The following is a 21,496-nucleotide window of genomic DNA, read 5'->3' as shown; positions in this document are numbered from 1 at the left end:
TATTCTTATCTACATTATGCTTATAGATATAACCCTAACATCTTCAAATTTTCATCAAGTACATTTTCTGCATGACAGTCTTTCCTTAAATGCATGGATTTAATTACTTGGCTGTCAGTTTGAGATTTAACCCTTTTTTGTGGCACAAGCCTAGTGAAATTGGGTGTAGAGCTAGAGAGGTTCAGGAAGAAACTTTGGGGAGGTGAATAACTGTTGTTCAGTCTTGAGGTCAAACAGCTTAAGGATCTTTGCATTTCTTAGGCTGGCAGAGGATAGTGTAAAGAAGAAGGGAGTATCTGCCTTCTCTTTACAGCTAGATGTGAAGAAAAGAAAGTGAGATTATACCTCTACCCTGACACTCTCTGCCCACCACAGTAGACAGGGAGTTAGCAGGGATACAACCTAAGTAAAGAAGAAATTTCCTTCTTATTTCAACTTTTACACATGCATATACATAACCTTTAATTTCAGAGGTGGGTAAAATGGGAAGCTTCTACCCATTGCCTCATTATTCTACTCATTACCTCATAGTCAGAGGACAGAAGGAATGGAATTTTAGGATTATAATTCAATAGAGATTCAGTGGGAAGTACCCCTCCCGACCTTTCAAGAACTTTTCTGCACCAGCCAAAATATGGGCAGCCCAGTTCTTCTAGGCTGAAGGCTATGGATTATTATGGTATTATCAGTTATATCATAGAAATTAAGAGATATTAAAAAAGATACTCTTTGCATGTGAGGGCTATTTGCCAATTTGTGAGCTACAAGCCCAATACCACTATGATAATTTGAGTCTGGCTTTACATCCTGGGATTTATGGTAGGCTTTCCAGTAATCATACATTGCAGCTCTGTCCTTTGATTTACTCTTAAAATATATTACATTTCTTGAGCTCAGTTGAAGTTTCTGAGAGACGCAGTTAGGCTTGATGTAAAAACAAACAAAAAACCCAGAGTTCCAGAATGGAATGGATTATCTTGGGAAGAATATGTTCCCTCAAAAGTTTGGTTTGAGGCACTCAAGCCCAAGGCTAGATGATCACGTCTAGGAATGTTATTGAGGTATTTTTTTTTTCGGGTACAGATTAGACCATATGATTTCTGAGGATCTTTTCAATTCTGAGATGATGATTCTGTGATTCTTCTAAACTGTCAATGCTTATATAGAGATAAAATTTGGCTTAATATCAGTCAGTAAGCTTATATTGAGTTGTTTCAGGCAGTATATATATATCTGTTAACATAGACTTAGTTTGGTGCATCAGCTTGTCTTCATTTCCGATTTTAATAGTTCAGAGTTGTAGTGTATTATTTCCCCTTCAGCACTTAACATAGTTACTGGTACATAGTAAATGTTTAAGAGATACTTGTTTTCTTTCTTTCTTCCCTTTTAACTTTGTTAGCTACATTAGAACACAATACAATATACTGTATGGTGAAGACCTTGCCCCTGTCCTGAAAGAGCTTACAATTAAACTAAGCATTTAGCATTAGAATAGGTTAGTGTATTGTTTCATGCCTTCAGATGATACTAACTTATCTAGTCTTGTAATATTTGCCATGGTCTTTGAATGTGAGAGGCAGTATGGTATGGTGGAAAGAAAACTAGATTTAGAAACAGAAGTTGATTTGAAATCCTCTCTCTGCTGCTTCTGGCCTGTATGACTTTGGGTAAATCACTAAGCCTTCCTGAGCCTAGACAATGAGAAGGTAGAATTAAATGACCTTTCAGATCCCTGACCACCTGGGAGCCCATGAATTGTGTGTATTTAGTATTTGACCATTCACTGTGAATCATATATAGCTAATCTGTTTGAAGTATGTTCTCAGCTCTCTAAATAGAAATCAGTTAATTTCACTGTAAAAAGAAATGACTTTTTTTTTAAGAAACATGAATACTCTGTGCAAGTCTGAATTTCCTGAATTTTGTGTAGCCTGTTCTTTCAGAGATAGTTTGATATCCTGTGCTTAAGGATATTTGAAAAATATGTGCTAGGACTAGGAAACTACTTCTTCACTGTTTTGCCCCTTAGTAGCAATAACGGGAGTATCTAAAATATGACTAATGTATTGAATTTCCAGCCCATAAATATCGCTCCAAGCTGAAAACTTCATAAAGGTAGGGACAGAAAAAGTTAATGAAACTATTTTGTGGGAAGGAAATAAACATTTATTAAGTGTCTCCTATTTGCATCAAGTGTGCTAAACACTTTACATATATCTCATTTGATCCTCACAACTACTCTGGGAAATAGGTGAAATTACTACCCCCATTTTACAGTCAAGGAAACTGAGGCAGACGCAACCAAGAGTCTAAGGCTGGAGATGAAGTCAGACCTTCCTGACTTTAGACCCTGTGCTCTATGTACTGCACCACTCAGCTACCCGAGATACTCTCCAGCTGTCATTAATGATGTTGTGGTGTTTTTAAGTACAGCTTGAATGTTTGTATTTGCAGGAATGCTGTGTAAGATTGTTTCATGTTTAGATTAGAGGTTTAAGGCTTTAGAGAGAAATGGTTTGAGGAGAAATATTTGTCTTGTTTAAACTTCTATTTGTGCCTTCATGGTCTCTTCAGGCTATTTGATTGAATAATCTGTATTATTTATGTTTACGTAGGTCAGATCCTTTTTCTGGGCAAACAAACATGTCTTCATATTCTAAAAGTATTTCCAGGTTGCAGCTCGTGTTTCATTTCATAAAATTAGTACCCAATAATGCTCTAATTTAACAAAATATTTTTAAACAGCTTCTTGAAGGGCTAGGATTTGACTTCGAATAAGACTTCCATTGTTTCTGTATGGTGTGACAGACTATTGCTTTTTATAGGAAATGGACCCTCAGGCATTTGCCTTTCTTACATGTTGTCAGGATACAGACCATATTTATCTTCAGAAGCTGTACATCCAAATCCAATTTTGCATAGTAAATTAGAAGAAGCAAGACATCTCTCCATTATTGATCAGGTATTGTTTCCTAAGCATAAATGTAATTTTTCTTTAAAATGTGAAAGCAATATGATTTACATTCTAGTTTTGGATTATTTTATTAGTATAGTATTTCTAAGTTGAAGAAGCATTGTACAGAATGGTATTGCATTTAATAATTTTTATGTTAATTTTATAAATTGAGTGTTAAGTTTTTCCTAATCATTGTCTTGAATTCACAAAAGGAAGTGAGTGGTGACTCAGTTCAACTCTGCTGTCTTTCTTTTTTGAAAAATTCATTTAGGATTTAGAGTACTTGTCTGAAGGTCTTGAAGGCCGGTCATCTAATCCAGTTGCTATACTCCTTGACACACTTCTTCATCCTGATGCTGACTTTGGGTATGATTATCCGTCAGTTTTGCATTGGAAATTAGAACAGCATCATTATATTCCTCACTTGGTTCTTGGTAAAGGACCACCTGGTGGGGCTTGGCATGTAAGTAATATTTTACTTTATGTATGTCTTAACGCATCTGAATATCTAATTTTTGCATGTGATCTTGCTATGGGTAGACATGCCTGACTTTTAAAATTCAAACACAGAATCTCACACTTGGAAGAGATCTCAGTGGCCATCTATTGCAACCCCTACCTGAGTAGAATCTCCTCCACAATGTGCCTGACAAGAGGTCATCTAGTCTTTCTGCTTGAAGCTCTCCTTGGAAGGACAAGTAGACTCCCTCCTAAGTTTTGGATGCTTCTCATTGTTGAGCGATTTTCCCTTATGGTGAACCCAAGTCGACCTCTCTATTCCTAGTTCTGTCCTTTGGGGGCAAGTAGAACAAATATCGTCCCTTTTCCACATGAAAACCTTTCAACTATGTAAAGGCAGCAAAGAAGTCCATCTGAGTCTTCCCTCAGACAAACATCCCTGTTTCCTTCAGCTGATTCTGAAATGGTATCATCTGCATTCCTTCACCATCCTGGTGACCCTCTCTAGGACACTCTCTGACTTGTCAGGGTTCTTCCTAAAATGTGTCCAGATAATTTCAGTGAAGGAGGACTTTGAAACTGAGTTCTAATTAGAATAAAGAAATACATTTTTTAGAAATATACAAGACACCTTGCCCCTCTTTTATCTCTGTTTTTTCAGACATTATGCACTTTTTATTCATTTTGGCATCTGGAATGTGATAAACTCTTGCTCAAACATTGAAGTACTAGAATCAAGATACAGCCATCCTAAAAGGAGAAGAAAACCTTTAATTTTAGGTATTTACAAGACATTTACGTAGTCTTAGATAATTTGACTACTTTTTGTGTTAAATGCTATACAGTTAAGTCACAGTTTACAAACACCTGTACCTATAAATGGCTACCATTATACCCCCTTACCACCACTGATACAGTACTACTAGAATAAAACTTAACATTTAGCATTTCAATTATCTCAAGTGGTAATGGATATTGACCTAATTAATTATAACAGTGGTGAATTCTAATTTGATTACTAATGCAATCAGATATAGTCAGTCTGGCCTATTACATGAGAATTAAATGGGCACTATTTCAGAAGTTTGTTTCATAGTAAAAAATTTAGACTTTCATTTTAGATTTTGTCACAACTCAGATAAATGTATAATGTAGGACATATCAAAGTTGAGATAATTTCTTCCTCTGTTTTTACAAGTAAGAAAGATCCATTTTAAAAAAAATTTGTACCTTTTCAAACTGACTCAATAAATTAAAGAGTCTTTCAGATTATTTTTTGAAGAGCATTATGTCAGTTATTGCCCGGAAAGTACTTTAGTTCTCAGAAAAAGACAACATATAAATAGTTAAATGTCACAAGTTTAAAATATTAGGAGTAGAGGGAAGCCAATATAACAATGAAAATTAGGAATTTTAGAGTATTTTAAATAAATATTTACTTTCAGTACATTTAGGAATGCTTTTTCTTTCTCCCAGAGCTTTTCCAGGTGTAAAATGTTCTAACAAATTTTTGACTCTTTAAGTTTTTTTAAAAAAATATTTTGAAATGTGAATTTTCATTACCTCATTCATTTTAATATTAATTTATGTTATATCTGCTTTCATTAATATAACTTTTTGTATATATCAGTGTTTCTGAGAAGCAGATGATTTGGCCCAAGGAAGACCTGCATTCAGGTGCTATCTTTGATACATACTATCTTTGTAACCATAGACAAGTCACTTAACAAGTCAAATCAGTAAGTGTTTATTAAGTACCTGCCATGTTCCCAGTACTATACTAATTATGGAGATACAGAGAAAGGCAAACATTCCCTATTCTCAAGGATCTCAAAGTCTGGCAGGGGGAGACAACATGCAAACAGCTGTATACAAACAAGATATGTACAGGATATTTTGAAGATAATCTTAGAGGGAAATACTTTTTGCAGAAGGTGTCATTTTAGCTGGGATCTGAAGGAATCCATGAGATGGAAATGAGGAGGGAGAGAATTCCTGGCATTGGGGACAGCCAGTGAAAATGAACAGAGTCGGGAGATGAAGTATCTTGTACGAGGAGTACAAATGGCAAGGAAGTCGTGTCACTGGATCAGAGAGTATGTGGAAGGGAGTAAGACGTGAGAAGACTGGAAAGGTAAAAGGAGTCAGGTAATGAAGTAATTTTAAAAAAGAAACAGAAGATTTCATATATGATCCTGGAGATAATAGTGAGCTACTGGATTTTATTTAATAGAAAGGTGACTTGATCAGACCTGTGCTTTAGTTAGATCAGTCTGACAGCTGAGTGACTTGAGGCAGGGATCAGCTATTTTAGTAGTCCCAACAGTGAGATATGAAGACTTGCACTGTATCACAGTGTCAGAGGAGAGCAGGGGCCAAATATGAGAAAAGTTAATGAAGCATTGGCTAGACTTTGCAACTGATTGGATATGAAGGGTGAGAAAGAATGAGATGTTGATACCTAAGTTGCAAGCCTGCGTGACTGGGAAGATAGTTGCATTCTGAATAATAATAGGGAAGTGAGTAAAAGGGTAGGGTTTTGGGTCAAAAGATAAGTGAGTTTAGCTTTGGACACGTTACGTTTAAGATGTCCACGCTACGACCAGTTCAGACTGTTCATTAGCCAATTGGAGATATGAGACTGGAGGTCAGAAGAGAGGTTAGGACTAGATAAATAGTTCTGAAGATTATATGCATAGAGATGATAATCATATCTGTAGAAGCTTACGAGATCACCAAGCAAAATAATGAAGAGAGTGAGGACAGAACCTCTGGGATCCCCACAGTTAATGTTCATGACTTGGGTGAAGCTTTAACAAATGAGACTAAGAAGTAATGTTGGGTAGGTAGGAGGAGAATCAAGAGAGAACAATGTCATAAAAACTGAAAGAGAAGAAAATATTAAGAGGAGGGTGAGCAGTAGTGACAAAGCCTGCAAAGAAGTCAAGGATGAGAATTGAAAAATTAGTTGGCCATTAAGAGATCATTAGTAACCTCTTAATTCCACCCAGATTACTCTCTAAAATTGTAAGTTACAGGTGATTTATTATTCTTTATTCTCTAAGATTGCAAGTTGTAGATGGTTTATTATTTATTTGTGCTGGGTGTTAACCACTCTCAGATTTCCCCATGCTGATGAAATTGTATGTCCAGACCTAGAAAAAAAATACATATTCCTGAAGAATGTGTATGCATAGTTTCTGTTTTTTAAATAGCATTTTATATGCATCACAATAGGTTTGTTTCCAAAGTAATCTTTTTGTAAACTGAAAAATTTCTCAAATAATCGTTGTGCCATTTTAGGTTTTCAGGTTTTTTAAATTCAGACTTTTATATGATGGGCTTTCTTAAAGGGATGACATGCTTTATATATAGCACTTCAAAATAAAATTATGTTTATTAAAATTGTTTTAGAACTTGTACTTTTCATTATCATACTGGTATCCCTCTGGCCCTGACATTTCTAAGGTTTTACTGCATTTATGTGGTCTTTTTTCCTTGAGAACCAAAAACTCTGGAGGCAATAATTGATCAGATGTTATATTTTATTTGCAGATTAATGCCCCACTTCATATTGAGCATAAAGTATGGATATGCTTTAATTTTCCTGAACAAACTCATGGATCAGGGTGGAATTTAGTTTGTAGCCCAAACTGTCTGATGTTCAAGCAACTACATTATACACCAGACTGGGATGTCAAACATTGCATAAAGGCTTACTCCAAGCTATGAAAGGCTCTATTCATTCTGTGAAATGCTTTAAAAATTACAGCAGCTCCCTGCCTGGCAAGTCCAGTGCTCCAGCCTCTTGGTTCGGCTTCAGTTCTTCTAGGTCTAGAAGATTATACCAGAACAGCACATGTGACTACTACTTTCATATACCATCTCTCCACTATTTTTCAGACAGCCACGAATGATGTTTTATCAACTGAGCTCCCATTCCTGAGCTGTTTTAATCATGATGGAGTGAGTTGAGAGTCAAGAAGTCAAGAGTTCTTGATTTGCCAAAGGGAGCTAATGGCTTCAAAGACAGCACAGAAATTGTGGGCATGGTGCTCTTGTTTTTAGAGTAATTCTGTGTTAGTTAAGTCATGATCGGTATAAGTAGGAGTGGGACTGTGAAGGGCTCATTGTTACCCCTTCCCTTCTGCTTCTAGCTGTAGACCATCATTATTTATGGGGCCATGGTCTATTTCCTTTCTCCTAGGGGAAATGTTTCCTGCAAATTATCCCAGGCTTTAGAATGAATATTGTATTACAGGAAATAATTGTTTACTGCAATTTTCAGATAACTTTACAGTAAGATGATATAGGACATGAGATATTAGACAATAAACTTCCTCTATTATAAAGAAAAAATACTTTTTATTATTTCTGTTCTTAAAACAAGTATAAGAATCATGTATGGATCAGGAACAGCTTATGACCAAAACCAAAAAAATTATCTAGAGTATTTGGGTGTTAAAAATTATATAATTTTTTAAAGAAGTATGAGTTAGGGACATATGTGGGTCCTGTGATACTGGTGCTGTGCAAATGAAAATTTATTTGGGAAACTAAGCAACTGTAGAACTCCATAAATATTGCAATACCTTTGAGCCTAGACATTTTGAATTTATAGAATCAATTCAAAGTGTTTAATCAGTTTAAAGAAAATGAAGGGAGTTGTTCAAATATATGATACTTTGACTTTTTTTTGTTTTTCAAATAGCATATGGAAGGTTCTATGTTGACAATCAGCTTTGGAAACTGGATGGAATTGCCTGGGCTTAAGTTTAAGGATTGGGTGGCTACCAAGCGAAGGTAAGAATTTATTTGAAGTTGCTAAATACTTCATGGTATCTTGTAGCTAGGAGCAACTTTTGAGGTCATATTGTTTAGGCGTATGATTTGATACATGAAGAAACTGAGACTCAAAGGTGTTAATTGAGTTGCCTGAGGTCACACAACCATGCATTTGTTCAGAGTTTTTTCCATGTGGAATGCTTTTTCTCACCTGCCCAGTTTCTGTGTATCCTTCAGGGATGCTACTTCCTTCCAAAATCCTTCCATGTTCCCCTATAAATACTTCCTACAAGTTCTAAACTAACATGAAAATTTGTACATACTCTTAGAGTACTTCTTCATTGTATATTTAAGTACTTCAGATAATTTCTCTTGTAGGCAGTCATACACATCATAAGCTACTTTTCATCCTGTGCTGTTCCTTGCCCATATCTTCCCATAAATGTTAAGGAGGGGTTCATGGGGAAGAGGAGGCAGAGCTCTGTCCGGATCTTTTGATGTTGCATAGGTAGCAGTGCAGGATATGACTGACCCATTTCCTTTTCTGGTAATAGAAGAATAATAACGATATATATGTATGTATATAGTGCAAAGCACTTTACAAACCTCTCATTTGAGCTTCACAGTGACAGTGGGAGGTAGGTGTTATTATTTGCATTTTATAGTCAAGAAAACTGAGGCAGACAGAGGTTAGGGAACTTGCCAGGATCACACAGCTGGTAACTGTCAGACTGGATTTGAACTCAGTTCTTTTTTACTCCAGACCTTGGGCTCTATCTGCTGTGCCACCAGCTACCTCTTGTTATCTTTTATTCTGCTTCTTGTACACAGTTTGTCACTAGTGATATACTCTAGTCCAGGGCTTCTTAAACTTTTTTCACTTAACCCAGTCATGACCCCATGGAGGACAGTGACTCCTGCCCTAGTCTGCTGATGCCCACCATCTCTCCATTGTCCTTCGGGTGACCCATGTTTTTGATTCATTGGAGAATTTGGTAATCTGTGCTTTGTAGGCATATATTGCTGGAAAAATAATGATATTTAAAAGATGAAATTTAGCAGTTTTTCAAATGTCATCTCCTATTCTTTTCCTTCTAAATTAACATGGTCTGAGTTGTTGTTTATCTACATGTCTGGCCGTGATAATATAAACTAATTGAACAGCCCTCTGGGCTGTCCATCTAACTGCATATCATAGTCTAGAGAATAGACACTATTCAAACTCTTTCCTGGGTGGACAAGCCAAACGACTGAGTGATTTTTGGTTCTCATTTAGGAAGCTGTGTAAATACTTTAAGTCTTGATGTAGTTCTCATCATTTGCATTAGAAAAGATGTCTTCAGCCTTCCTTCATGCAGGCTGATTTCTGTTGTATGATGTTATGAAAACTTGGTAGCATGGTGAAATGATACAGAAGATTACGTGATTCTTGTTGGCCCCTGATCTGATCTTTTTCTTACCAGTTTTCTCATGCATCTGCTTGTTTATTCTCCTAAAACCTTACATTTTCTACCTCCCTGGCCACTCACTAACTTCTTATTCCATTTCTTCCCTTAAGTACCTTCACCTTTCTGTCCACTTGGAGTGTTGTTTGTTTGAGTGCGACCGTGAGAGTATGGGTATATCTCTGGGTAAGGAAGTGTGTGAATAGTTTATGACTGAGAAGTGTAGAACAGGAATGTGATCTGAGAAAAGAAGGAGATGTAACTGACTAAATGAGAATGCTGGCAGACTACCTAGAACAGAGGACAGTGAACCCTTAACTGAGTTAAATCTAGGCAGGAAATATGAAAGGAGATGCTCAAAAGATAAAATTTGGGCTTAAAATAGTGAAGAGTTAGAATCAGGTCTTGGGAAGGGGGAGAAAAAACAATATGGCCAGAGAAGACATACAGGACAAACACTAAAGATAATGTTTAGGAATAGTGAATGTTTGGGTGTATATAAATTCCTAATACCTAGAAGCCACTGTAATTTGAGATTGTAAATGTAGAAATAGTAGACCATAAAGCAGAAAGTGAACTAATATTTAGGTCTACAGAAATGCTGTTTTCGGTGTTGCCGTCATATTAGCACATTGAAACTAAGGTTTTCCCTTTCGTCCAATATGAGAACAGGTTTGAGTGTTTAGCACTTACAAGCACTGTACTAGATTCAAACATGAGTAATATTTAGTCCCTGTCTTCATGGAGTTTATTTCACCTTGAATTTAAGGATTTTGTTTTAATGATTTATCAAAATACGGGGTAATTTATAACATTACAAGCTTTGAAAATATTGTCCTTATGAAAAATTCAGAAATTTTTGTTATATAGGTAGTTTTGTACAGTATGTTGATTTTCTTCTTTGCCTGAGGTATAAGAATAAAGAGCTTATAATTGAATTTTAGAAGTCTTCATCCTCATGTTTATAAATAGGTAGTTTAAGGAAATGAATGTTTCCTAGATAGCAAGTAGAGTTTTAAGTTTTTTACTTAATTATTTGAATTTTAAATACTAATACTAGGTTTTTAAATTTAATCAGAAGACACTTTAGAAATGATTTTTTTCCAAACTTATGGGATGCAGCCAGAGCAGTTCTTAGAGGAAATTTTATATCTCTAAATGCTTACATGAATAAAATAAAGGGGAGATCAGTGAACTGGGTATGCAACTAAAAAAGCTAGAACAAATTAAAAATCCCTGCTAAATAACAAATTAGAAATTCTGTAAATCAAAGGAGAGATTACTAAAAGTGAAAGTAAGAAATCTAATAAAACTAAGAGCTAGTTTAATGGAAAAAGAGTAAAATAGATAAACCTTTTGTTAATTTGATTAAAAAAAGAAAACCAGATTATCAGTATTAAACTTGAGAATGGTGAAATCACTACAGTGAAGAGGAAATTAAAGCAGTAATTAGGAATTATTTTGCCCACCTGTATGCCAATAAACCTAACAGTTTAAGTGAAATGGATTCATATTTACAAAAGTATAAATTGCCCAGAGTAACAGAAGAGAAAATAAAACACTTAACCTCATTTTAAAAAGTGCAATTGAATGAGTCATCAGTGAACTCCCTAAGAAAAAATCTCCAGGGCCAGATGAATTTGTGGGTGAATTCTACCAAGCATTTAAAGAACAATTGGTTCCTGTACTATATAAACTATTTGGAAAAAGGACTCCTACCAGTTCTTTTTATGACAAAAAATATGGTGCAGGTACCTAAAGTAGGAAGAGCCAAAACAGAGAAAGAAAATTATAGACCAATTTTCTTAATGAATATTGATTCAAAAATTTTAAATATTAGCAAAAGAGATTACAGCAATTTATCACAAGAATAATACACTATGACCAGGTGGGATTTATACCAGGAATGCAGGGCTGGTTAAATTTAGGAAAACTATCAGCATAATTGACCATATCAACAACAAAACTAACAGAAATCACATGAGTATTTCAATAGATGCAAAAAAAGCTTTTTGACAAAATACAGTACTCATTCGTATGATAAACAATAGAGAGCATAGAAATAGAGTTTTCCTTAAAATGATGAGTAGTTTCTAAAACCATTAGCAAGCATCATATGTAATGGGAATAAGCTAGAAGCATTCCCAGTAATATCGGGGTGAAACATGGATGCCCATTTTCACCACTATTCAGTATTGTACTAGAAATGTTAGTGTTACCAATGAGAAGAAAAAGAAATTAAAGAAATTAGAATAGGCAATAAGGAAACAAAACTATCACTCTTTGCAGAGAATTAACTAAAAAACTACTAAAATAATTAATAACTTTAGTAGAGTTGCAGCATATAAAATAAACCCACATAAATCATCAGCATTTCCATCTATTGCCAACAAAATCCAGCAGCAAGAGATGGAGAAATTCCATTTAAAATAACTGTAGATGATATAAAATATTTGAGAGTCTACCTGTCAAGACAAACCTAGGATTTATATGAGCACAATTACAAAACATTTTTCACACAAAGTCAAATATAAAATAATTGAAAAAATGTCAGTTGTTCATGGGTAGGCCAAACTAATAAAAATGATAATTCTGCCTAAATTAATTTACTTATTCAATACCATAGCAAGCAGACTGTCAAAAATCATTTTATAGAGCTAGGAAAAAAATAATAAAACTCACCTGGAAGAACAAAAGGTCAAGAATATCAAGAGAATTAATGAAAAAAATGCAAAGGGAGGTGGCCTAGCTGTACCAGATCTAAAAGTATTATAAAGTGGTAGTCATCAAAACTAATTGGTACTGGCTTAGTGAACAGTGGTAAATGACTATAATAATCTATTTGGGTTTGATAAACTCAAAAACTCCAACTTCTGGGATAAGAACTCACTATTTGACAAAAATTGCTGGGAAAACTGGAAAATAGTATGACAGAAACCAGGCATAGGTCAACATCTTATACCATATACCAAGAAAAGGTCAAAATGGGTACCCAATTTAGACATAAAGGGTGATACCATAAGCAAACTAGGAGAGCAAGGAATAGCTTACCTGTCTGATCTGTGTAGAAGAGGAGAATTTATAACCAAACAAGAGGTAGAGAATATTATAAAATGTAAAATGGATAATTTTGATTACATTAAATTAAAAATTTTTGCACAAACAAAACCAATGTGAACAAGGTTAGAAGAAAAGCAGAAAACTGGGAAACAATTTTTACAGCCAGTGTTTCTGATAAAGACTTTAGTTCTCAAATATATAGAGAACTGCAAATATATAGAAACTGCAAATTTATAAGAATACAGGTCATTCTCCAATTGATGAATGGTCAAAGGATATGAATAGGCAATTTTCAAATGAAGAAATTAAAGCTATCCTTAGTCATATGAAAAAATGCTCCAAAATCACTATTGATTAGAGAAATGCAAATTAAAACAACTCTGAAGTACCACCTCACACCTGTCAAGTTGGCTAAGATGACAGAAAAGGAAAATGATAAATGTTGGAGGTGTTGGAAAATTGGAACACTAACATACTGTTGGTGGAGTTGTGGAGTGATCCAATCATTCTGGAGAGTAGTTTGGAACTTTGCTTAAAAGGCTCTTAAGCTGCATACTTTTTAATCCCAAAGAGATCGTAAAAATGGGAAAACAACCCACATGTACAAAAATATTTAGAGTAGCTCTTTTTTTGTGGTGGCCAAGAGTTGGAAATTGAAGAGGTAGTTATAAATTGGGGAATGTCTGAACAAGTTGTGGTATATGAATGTAATAAAATGTTGTTTTTCTATAATAAATGATAGGCAGATAGATTTCAGAAAAACCTGGAAATACTTACATGAACTGATGCTGAGCGAAGTGAGCAGAAATAAGAACATTATACATACACAGTAACGATGACATAGGGCTGTGGTCAACGATGATAGACTTAGCTCTTCTCATCAACACAATGATCCAAGACAGTTCTGAAAGACTTGTGATGGATGTACTATCCACATCCAGAGAAAGATCTATGGAGTCAGAATACAGATAGAAGCAGACTATTTTTACTTTTGGTTTTTCTTTCTTGTAATTTTCCCCTTTTGTTCTGATGCTTTTACATAAAGATAAGAGAAATATATTTAACATGATTGTACATGTATGAGCTATATTAAATTGCTTGCTATCTTGGGGAGGGGGAAGGGAAGGAAGGAAAAGAGAAAAATTTGGAATTCAAAATCTTGCAAAAATGAATGTTGAAAAGTATGTAATTGGAAAAAAATACTATTCAGTGCAAAAAAGATTGACTTTGCACTATTAGTTATGAATTAGAAATTAATTTGGTCAAAGTTTAACATATTTAATCTTTATAAAATAAGGAATTTACTTGTGATAATTTTAGTTCATCTGTAATTTAACAGATGAACTAATGTTTGAATTTACGTAAAGTTCCAAATTAAATAGTATTTCAGCAGACAGTAGTTCACAGTGATATTGGAACCTTAATTTATTCAGTTTATCTTCCATAATGACTGATAATTTTTTGATATTTAGAATATAAAGAGAAATTTCAGCTGTTTTTTTTTTCTTTTACCAACTAAACTATCTTATTTGACCTTTCATAGCTACTGGTGGCATTTCCTTATTTTCGAAAATGTTTATAGTATGATTGTGACTAGTACTGACCTACATTTTGTCTTAGAGTATAGAAATCAGGAAATGACTCTAATATAGGTCCAGTCTGGTCTGAGTTTTAATATCACTTAACCTGTATGGTAAGCATTATTACTTTCGTAGTTATTAAAATCCACAACATTTTGTCTCTCTTTTCTTTGATCATCTATAATATAGAAGTAAAAGTATGCATTTAATTGTGTTTCCTAAATAGAATAGTAGATTACTTGCTATTAATACATGACTTTATTTTTTGGTCTGAACCTGTGATTTTATTGATGTAGGGAATTCTCTATAAGGAAACCCTATCCACCAATACAGAAGGACAACTGTTCTATAACTTTTGAATCTTAGAAAGTTTCTGAGAAGATATTTTGCTTAGGGTCGCACAGCTAATATGTGTCAGACTAAAACAGCCAGGTCTTCCTGATTGACTCTGAGCCAGCTCGGATAGATTGCTTCTCAACTTATGATAGGTATTATATCTTTATATAAATATACATATACATAAAGATCACTGGATATTTCTGTATAAAAGCATTTTCTAAAAAGGTATATATATATATGTATTATGTGTGTGTATATATACATATATGTGTATGTATATATACATACATACATACGTACATATATATACTTCTCAGTGGTTTACCTACTGAGTTATTTCTTTAGTCCTTAAATTGTTTGTATTTTTGTTTTTGTTTTTTTTATCAGTGACTCCTTTGAAAGGCAGGTGGCATTCTTAGTAAATTTACAGATTCCATGAAACAAGGAGGGATAGCTAATGTATGTATGCCAGAATCAGGATCTAAAAAATTCTTAGCATCTTGGATTGATGGGCAGAATCTAACAAAATTAAATTTCATAGGAATAAATATAAGTTCTACATGTAATTTAAAAAAAAAATCAACCAAATGACTGTAGGATAAAAGAAGTAAGACTAGATAGTGGGGGGTGGGGGGGAAGCTTAAGACTTTTTAGTTTAATATGAGTCAATAACCAAACTAGTTAATATAATCTTATTTCACTTGTATAAGGAATCCTTTCATTAATGTAGATTATAACTCCTTTTATGCCTCAGTTTTGTAAATTGTTTTGGCTAATAAAATTCACCTGGTGGACAAACGTCTTCTGGTGATGAACCTCTCTGAAGTTAACTAGGCTGATCCTTAAACAAAAACCAGGCTGTCTAGTTTGAAGTGAAACATGTCAAGCATATTCTACTGGCATAGCGTTAGGGAAAGCAAAGTCTCCTCTCCCCAATGTGTACTGAAATAAGATTTTAGTGGAGAAAAGTTGCCTCAGCCAGTATTGATAGAAATATTATAGTATCCAGAAAATGAACAACATATGATAGTAGTTTTTAAACTTCTTGGTCTGGAGATCAGTTCTTTTATATTCTTAAAAATTATTGACATTACCAAAGAGCTTTTATATGGGCTGTATATAGAGAGACTTTTACTGAATTAGAAGTGATCATTTTAAAAATACTTATTTGTTTAAAAATGACAATGATAGACCTATCACATGTTAACATAAAATTTTTATGGAAAATATTTCCTTTACCCCCAAATCAAAAGAATGGCATTATTTTATATATTTTTGCAAATCTCTTTAATATCTGGTTTACTAGAAGACAACTAAATCTCATTCCTTTCTCCTTTTGCATTTGATCTGCTATATGTCGTTCTGGTTGAAGTATATGAGGAAAATTTGACCTCATAGATAATGTGGTTAAAAAAGGGAAGGAGTATTTTAATGAGCAAATTACATCTTAATGTTATTATGAAAATCGTTTTGATCCTACAGACCCCTTGAAAACATCTTGTGGACCTCCATGGTCTTTAGATCACACTTTAAGAACCATTCTCATACCGTCTAGCCTAAGCTGTGTCTCAGTAAGCAGTCCCTCTACAACAGACCCAGGAAGAAGCTATGTAGCTTTCATGTAAAGAACTCAAGTGAAGGAAAACTAATCCCCCACTTCATTCTGCCTTTGGAAAGCTCTTATGGTTTTTTCCTTACATCAAGACTAAATATGTTTAAGTCCTTAGCTGTCCCTCTGGAGCCAAGTAGAACAAATGTAATCCTCTTTTCATATGAATACCCTATCTTTCAGATATATGAATACAATAAATTTCTTCAAAAATTGTCCTGGCTAAATACGGATGATTCCTTCAACTGAACTTCAAATAATTTAACTTTGAGTCCTTTAACCATTTCCAGTCATCTTGCTCAGGATGTTTTCCAGCTTATCAGTGTTTTTTAAATGTGCCAAAAATTGAACACAATTTGAGCACAATCTTTAGGTGTAGTCCAAGTGGAACTATCAGCTGCCATGAGCTGGAGGCCTCTCCTCACACAGTCTCAAGTCCTGTTAGCTTCATTTACAAACAGCAGAAGTTGTGGGGGAGTATATGCTATATATCAATTCTTTATTGAATTTTGGCTGCCATATCAGGATACGGACTCATAAAACTTATAGTCCTTTAAAATCCCTAGAACTTTTTCAGACGTAATTCCCAAAGGACACAACATACTAAAGTGGAAAGACTATTGGCTTTGGGAATCATAGGATTAGGTTCAAATCCTACAGCAAGTGCTTATTGCCTGTGTGACCTTGAGCAAGTCACTAAACCTCTGGGCCCTTCAGTTTCCTCATCTGTAAAACAGGAGGTTAATTTGCCTGCCTCTGACACCTGACTCCCTTTTGTTAACACAGCACTTTTTGCATCATGTTTCTACTGAACAAATTGGTGCCTTTGCCAGGCAGAAAACCTCTTCAAAAGTCTTAATAAGGAAGGTTGAAAAAGGAATTCATGTATATTCTGTTGTCTGATAGTATGACCACAATAATGCCCTTAGAGTTTTGAGTTTCATTTACACCAACCAGTCCAGAGCTTTTTCTCCTTATCTCCACAGAACACTTTTTTTCTTCTTCAGTGAATTCAAAATCTGACTCAGTCTCTTAGATCTAACTTCTGCCATCATACTAGAGGGTTTTAACATATACATTGATACTCCTTCAAGCCCTGCAACTTTCTAGTTCTTCAGTACACTCAACTTCGATGACCTGCTTTTTCCATTCCAACTTAAACACGGAGATGATCATACCCTTGAGGTTACTGTCACCCCAGTTTCACTTTCATGTTCATGAACTTCAGTGTTCCTTTATCTGATTGTAATCTTGTATCTGTCCATCTTTCCCTCTGTCTTACTACCCTTTACCCTGTTCATCATGACCTCCAAATTCTTCCCTGACCTCAGTTGTTTTCCATCATCATGCAGTACACGCTGGCTGTATACTCTCCTCTTTTCACTATGTTTCTCTTCCCATTCTCAAACCCAACTCTTCTGCACTTGGGCCTTAACTTTCTCTCCTTACTCTCTTCTTAACTTCTTGCATTTGACTTTGAGCCTTATGTTTTGACTGAAATTAATTGCTCCCTCCATAGTTACCAGTGATTTCCCCCAGTCACCAAATTTTCTGACTTTCTCTGAATCTAGATCATTTTTTTTTTTTTTACCTCTCTGCAATATTTAATATTGTTGACCATATCCTCCTCCTGGATACTCTCTCTTCTCTTAAATTTTTAGGATGCTTTTCTCTCCTGGACTTCTCTTATGTATTGCCCATATTTTGTCAGTCTACTTTGGTTTTTCATCATCTAACTCTGGCTGTATACATTTGGGGCCTGGGCCTTTTCTTTTTATAGTCTTTCAAGTGTTTCATTAGGTCCTCTACACTCCCATAGTCAGCACTCTTGACCATGCCTTCATGTCTTGGCAGGTTTATTGCAGTAGCCTACTGTTTGGTCTCTCTAGCGTCAGTCTGTGTTCTACACAGCTGGCAGAACAATTTTTCCTGAAATGCGTGTCTGTGTATGAGAGAGAGACACGCAGACACACACACACCCTCCACCCAGCCCACTACAATCTTATAGTTTCTTTTTCACACTAGAATCAAATACAACTGTTTCCTTCCTGCCTTCTACTTTTCCTCCACATTTCTCCGCTTTTTGAACTCTGTGAATCCAGTTACTATGCTCAAACTCCCTTTGCATTGAAATGTCCTTCTTCCCTCTCCCTCTGCTTCTACAGTTCTTGGTCTCCTGCTGAAGCAAATGCTTCATATGAAGCCTTCCTTGATTTCCTGTGATTCTCAGTACACTTGCATTAAAAGCTACCTTGTATTCATTTGCATAGATTATATATATGTTTGTGTACTTACCTCCAGTAGGGTGTAATCTCCTTGAGGGCCAGGACTGTTTTACTTTTTGTCTTTGTATCCCCAATGCTTTACATTGGCACCTAATGCTCAATAAGTGTTTATTACTCTAGATAACAGGTTCCCAAACTTCCCACTGCCCCTTTTAAAAGAAAATTACTCATCCCCCTGAAATCTCCTTTCTTTAACCCTTTAATGGTTTTTTGATATTTGTGTCATTTCAAAAAAAATATGATTTTTTTTAAATGATGCATCTTAAAATTTAATAATTTATTGTCAATTTGTGGGTTTTTTCCTGCATTGAAATTTTAATGATGCAGTATTATCTTATGTAACTGTATAGTATTGTATTGTAAATAAGTCATTACATGCACATATTTCTGCCAATGCATGCTGGATTTCCCCACAGTACTTGACATGCTTGTCTGCTTGTTAAGACCTGTTGGTGGACTGCTAATCAGTTATAACTTTTGTTTCATGTGTTTATTTGGAAAATAATGCAATCACTGTGACTTTAACTCTGTTATGCAACAGATAAAACATGTACAAATGGTTTTTCAAAATTTTCTTCTCTTGCCTTATGCTTCCCCCACCCCCTTATTTTTATCCAACACCCCCTAGTTGTACCTGAGGCTATTACAACCCTCCTGGATCGTTACAGCACACCCTCCCCGCCAAAGAACAGCATCACTCACTTCGGGAACCTCTGGGCTCTAGATCATTGATAAAAGTGTTCAGTGGTACAGAGCCAAGGGCAGATCCCTGGAGTATTCCATAACATTGAAACATTGATGACTCACTTACTTTGGGATTCAGTCATTCAAATAGTTCTTAATCTCTATAACTATATATTGTAATTTAGCCCCCAAGATTAGCTTAACTCAAGAATAATTGAAAATTAGTTACATCATATGGAAGCAGTATACTTAAGCACTATTGAATATAGAGAGATTGTTTATAGTAACAAAAGGATTGATTTTTCTTTTCCCCTTAAAGGAACATAAAGAGTGACCGAGTTACACCAGAGGAGATAGCTTGCTACTACAAGCACTATGTGAAATTTATGGGTCTTCAGAAAAATTTCCGAGAGAATACTTATATAACCTCTATATCAAGACTTTACAGAGATCAAGATGATGATCAGGACAGTGATGATATTTCAACACAACAGTTACAAATGGAGAAGTCAACTTTTATCAAGAGAAACTGGGAGATCAGAGGCTATCAGAGAATAGCTGATGGGTCTCACATCCCTTTTTGTCTCTTTGCTGAGAATGTAGCTCTAGCAACTGGAACTCTGGATTCTCCTACTTATTTGAAAGTTGAAGGGGAAGATTTTCCCTTTGTGTTTCATACAATGCCAGAATTTGGAGCTGCCATTAGCAAAGGAAAGTTACATGGCAAAGTGGACCCAGTTTTAATTGTAGGTTCTGGACTCACTGCAGCTGATGCTGTACTGTGTGCTTACAACAATAATATTCCTGTAATCCATGTGTTTCGGAAACGGGTTACTGATCCAAGTTTAATTTTCAAACAACTTCCCAAAAAGCTTTATCCTGAATACCATAAAGTCTATCATATGATGTGTACTCAGTCATATTCTGTTGACTCTAATCTTTCATCAGCTTATACAAGTTTTCCTGAGCACCATGTGCTTTCATTTAAGACGGACATGAAATGTGTTCTTCAGAGTGTCTCTGGATTGAAGAAAATCTTCAAGTTATCTGCAGCAGTGGTATTAATAGGCTCCCATCCTAATCTGTCCTTTTTGAAGGAACAAGGGTATGACTTGGGCCATAATTCAAACCAACCAATTACATGTAAAGGGAATCCTGTGGAAATTGATCCATACACCTACGAGTGTACTAAAGAAGCTAACCTTTTTGCTTTGGGGCCTTTGGTTGGAGACAATTTTGTACGGTTTTTAAAGGGCGGGGCACTTGGTGTTGTTCGCTGTCTACTTACTAGACAGAAGAGGAAACAACATTTAATTGTTGAAAGAGGAAGTGGTGATGGTGTAGCATAAAGCCATTGTGTTTACAAGTAATAATTCATAGCTAATTCATGGACAGCTTGCCATCAGCATTTTTAATAGTGAGTTGCAGTCTCATTTTATTAGGGTTATATTGCCTGATAAGGAGGTATACAACTATATTCATCATTTTGAAATGTTATAAGAACTTTGTTTTCTTAAGCTACCTTATACCATCAGATATAATTTTCAGATGAATAGAAAACAGTCAGCTTTGGCCTTCATTTTAACTGAAGCACTATGATGCTATTTCAAAAGACTTGGTTACAGTTATTTTTCTTCAATTGCTTATGTTTAATTTTCAAAATGTTATTACCTTGATGAGATGAGTAAGCCAGGATGTTGACTTTATATAATTTCAGATCTCAAGGAGAATGTACATGGGGAAGCACTTCCTAAAAAAGGTTTTATTTATTTTGCTACATCATCAGTTTCATAAATCTTATTTGTCACTTAGATTAAGATGGTCTTTAAGCAAAAGAAAATTCTTTGTTTAATTCTATAAGGACTTCTTAATCTTAGATTCTAATAATAAAATCTGACAGTTCATTAATGTTGGGATATATCTACAAACTTGTAGATTTCAAAACAAATGAGGAGGTATTTTGTGGAGGTTTGTTCTCTGCTAGTCTTCTATAAAGCTTTCCAGTAATACTTTGATTTGAAGTACAACAATAAATTGCTTATAAAAGTGCTCTTATTACTGTGTGAATAGAGTTAATAATTTTAATAGCTCACATTTATACAATATACTTTTTTAAGCACTTTAAGGTTTGCAAAGTGCTATATATGCATTATTTCATTTGAACCTTACAACAATACTCTGAAATAGTTAATATTACTTAAATTTTTACAAAAGAGTCGACTGAAGCTTTGAAGTTGTAACTTGGTCCCACAACTAGTGTTAGGCTTTCAATTTAGGTTTTCGTGACTTGG

At 34.9% G+C, this 21,496-nt stretch overlaps 1 protein-coding gene across 2 annotated transcripts in view; it reads left to right on the top strand.

The window, feature by feature from the left end:
* Positions 1-21,260, top strand: part of OSGIN2 (oxidative stress induced growth inhibitor family member 2) — a 29,250-nt gene extending 7,990 nt beyond the window's left edge. For both annotated transcript variants that reach the window (XM_072603618.1, XM_072603619.1), the window contains exons 3-6: positions 2,829-2,965; positions 3,231-3,422; positions 8,130-8,221; positions 19,525-21,260. In XM_072603618.1, coding sequence (XP_072459719.1) covers positions 2,829-2,965; positions 3,231-3,422; positions 8,130-8,221; positions 19,525-20,554 — 1,451 coding nt within the window. In that variant the 3' untranslated portion in view covers positions 20,555-21,260. The remainder of the gene's footprint in view (positions 1-2,828; positions 2,966-3,230; positions 3,423-8,129; positions 8,222-19,524) is intronic.
* The last annotated feature ends 236 nt before the right edge of the window (positions 21,261-21,496 follow it).

The sequence above is a fragment of the Notamacropus eugenii genome, chromosome 4, assembly GCF_028372415.1.
Source record: "Notamacropus eugenii isolate mMacEug1 chromosome 4, mMacEug1.pri_v2, whole genome shotgun sequence".
Classification (NCBI taxonomy): Eukaryota; Metazoa; Chordata; class Mammalia; order Diprotodontia; family Macropodidae; genus Notamacropus; species Notamacropus eugenii.
This window is presented reverse-complemented; position numbering and strand designations above follow the sequence as displayed.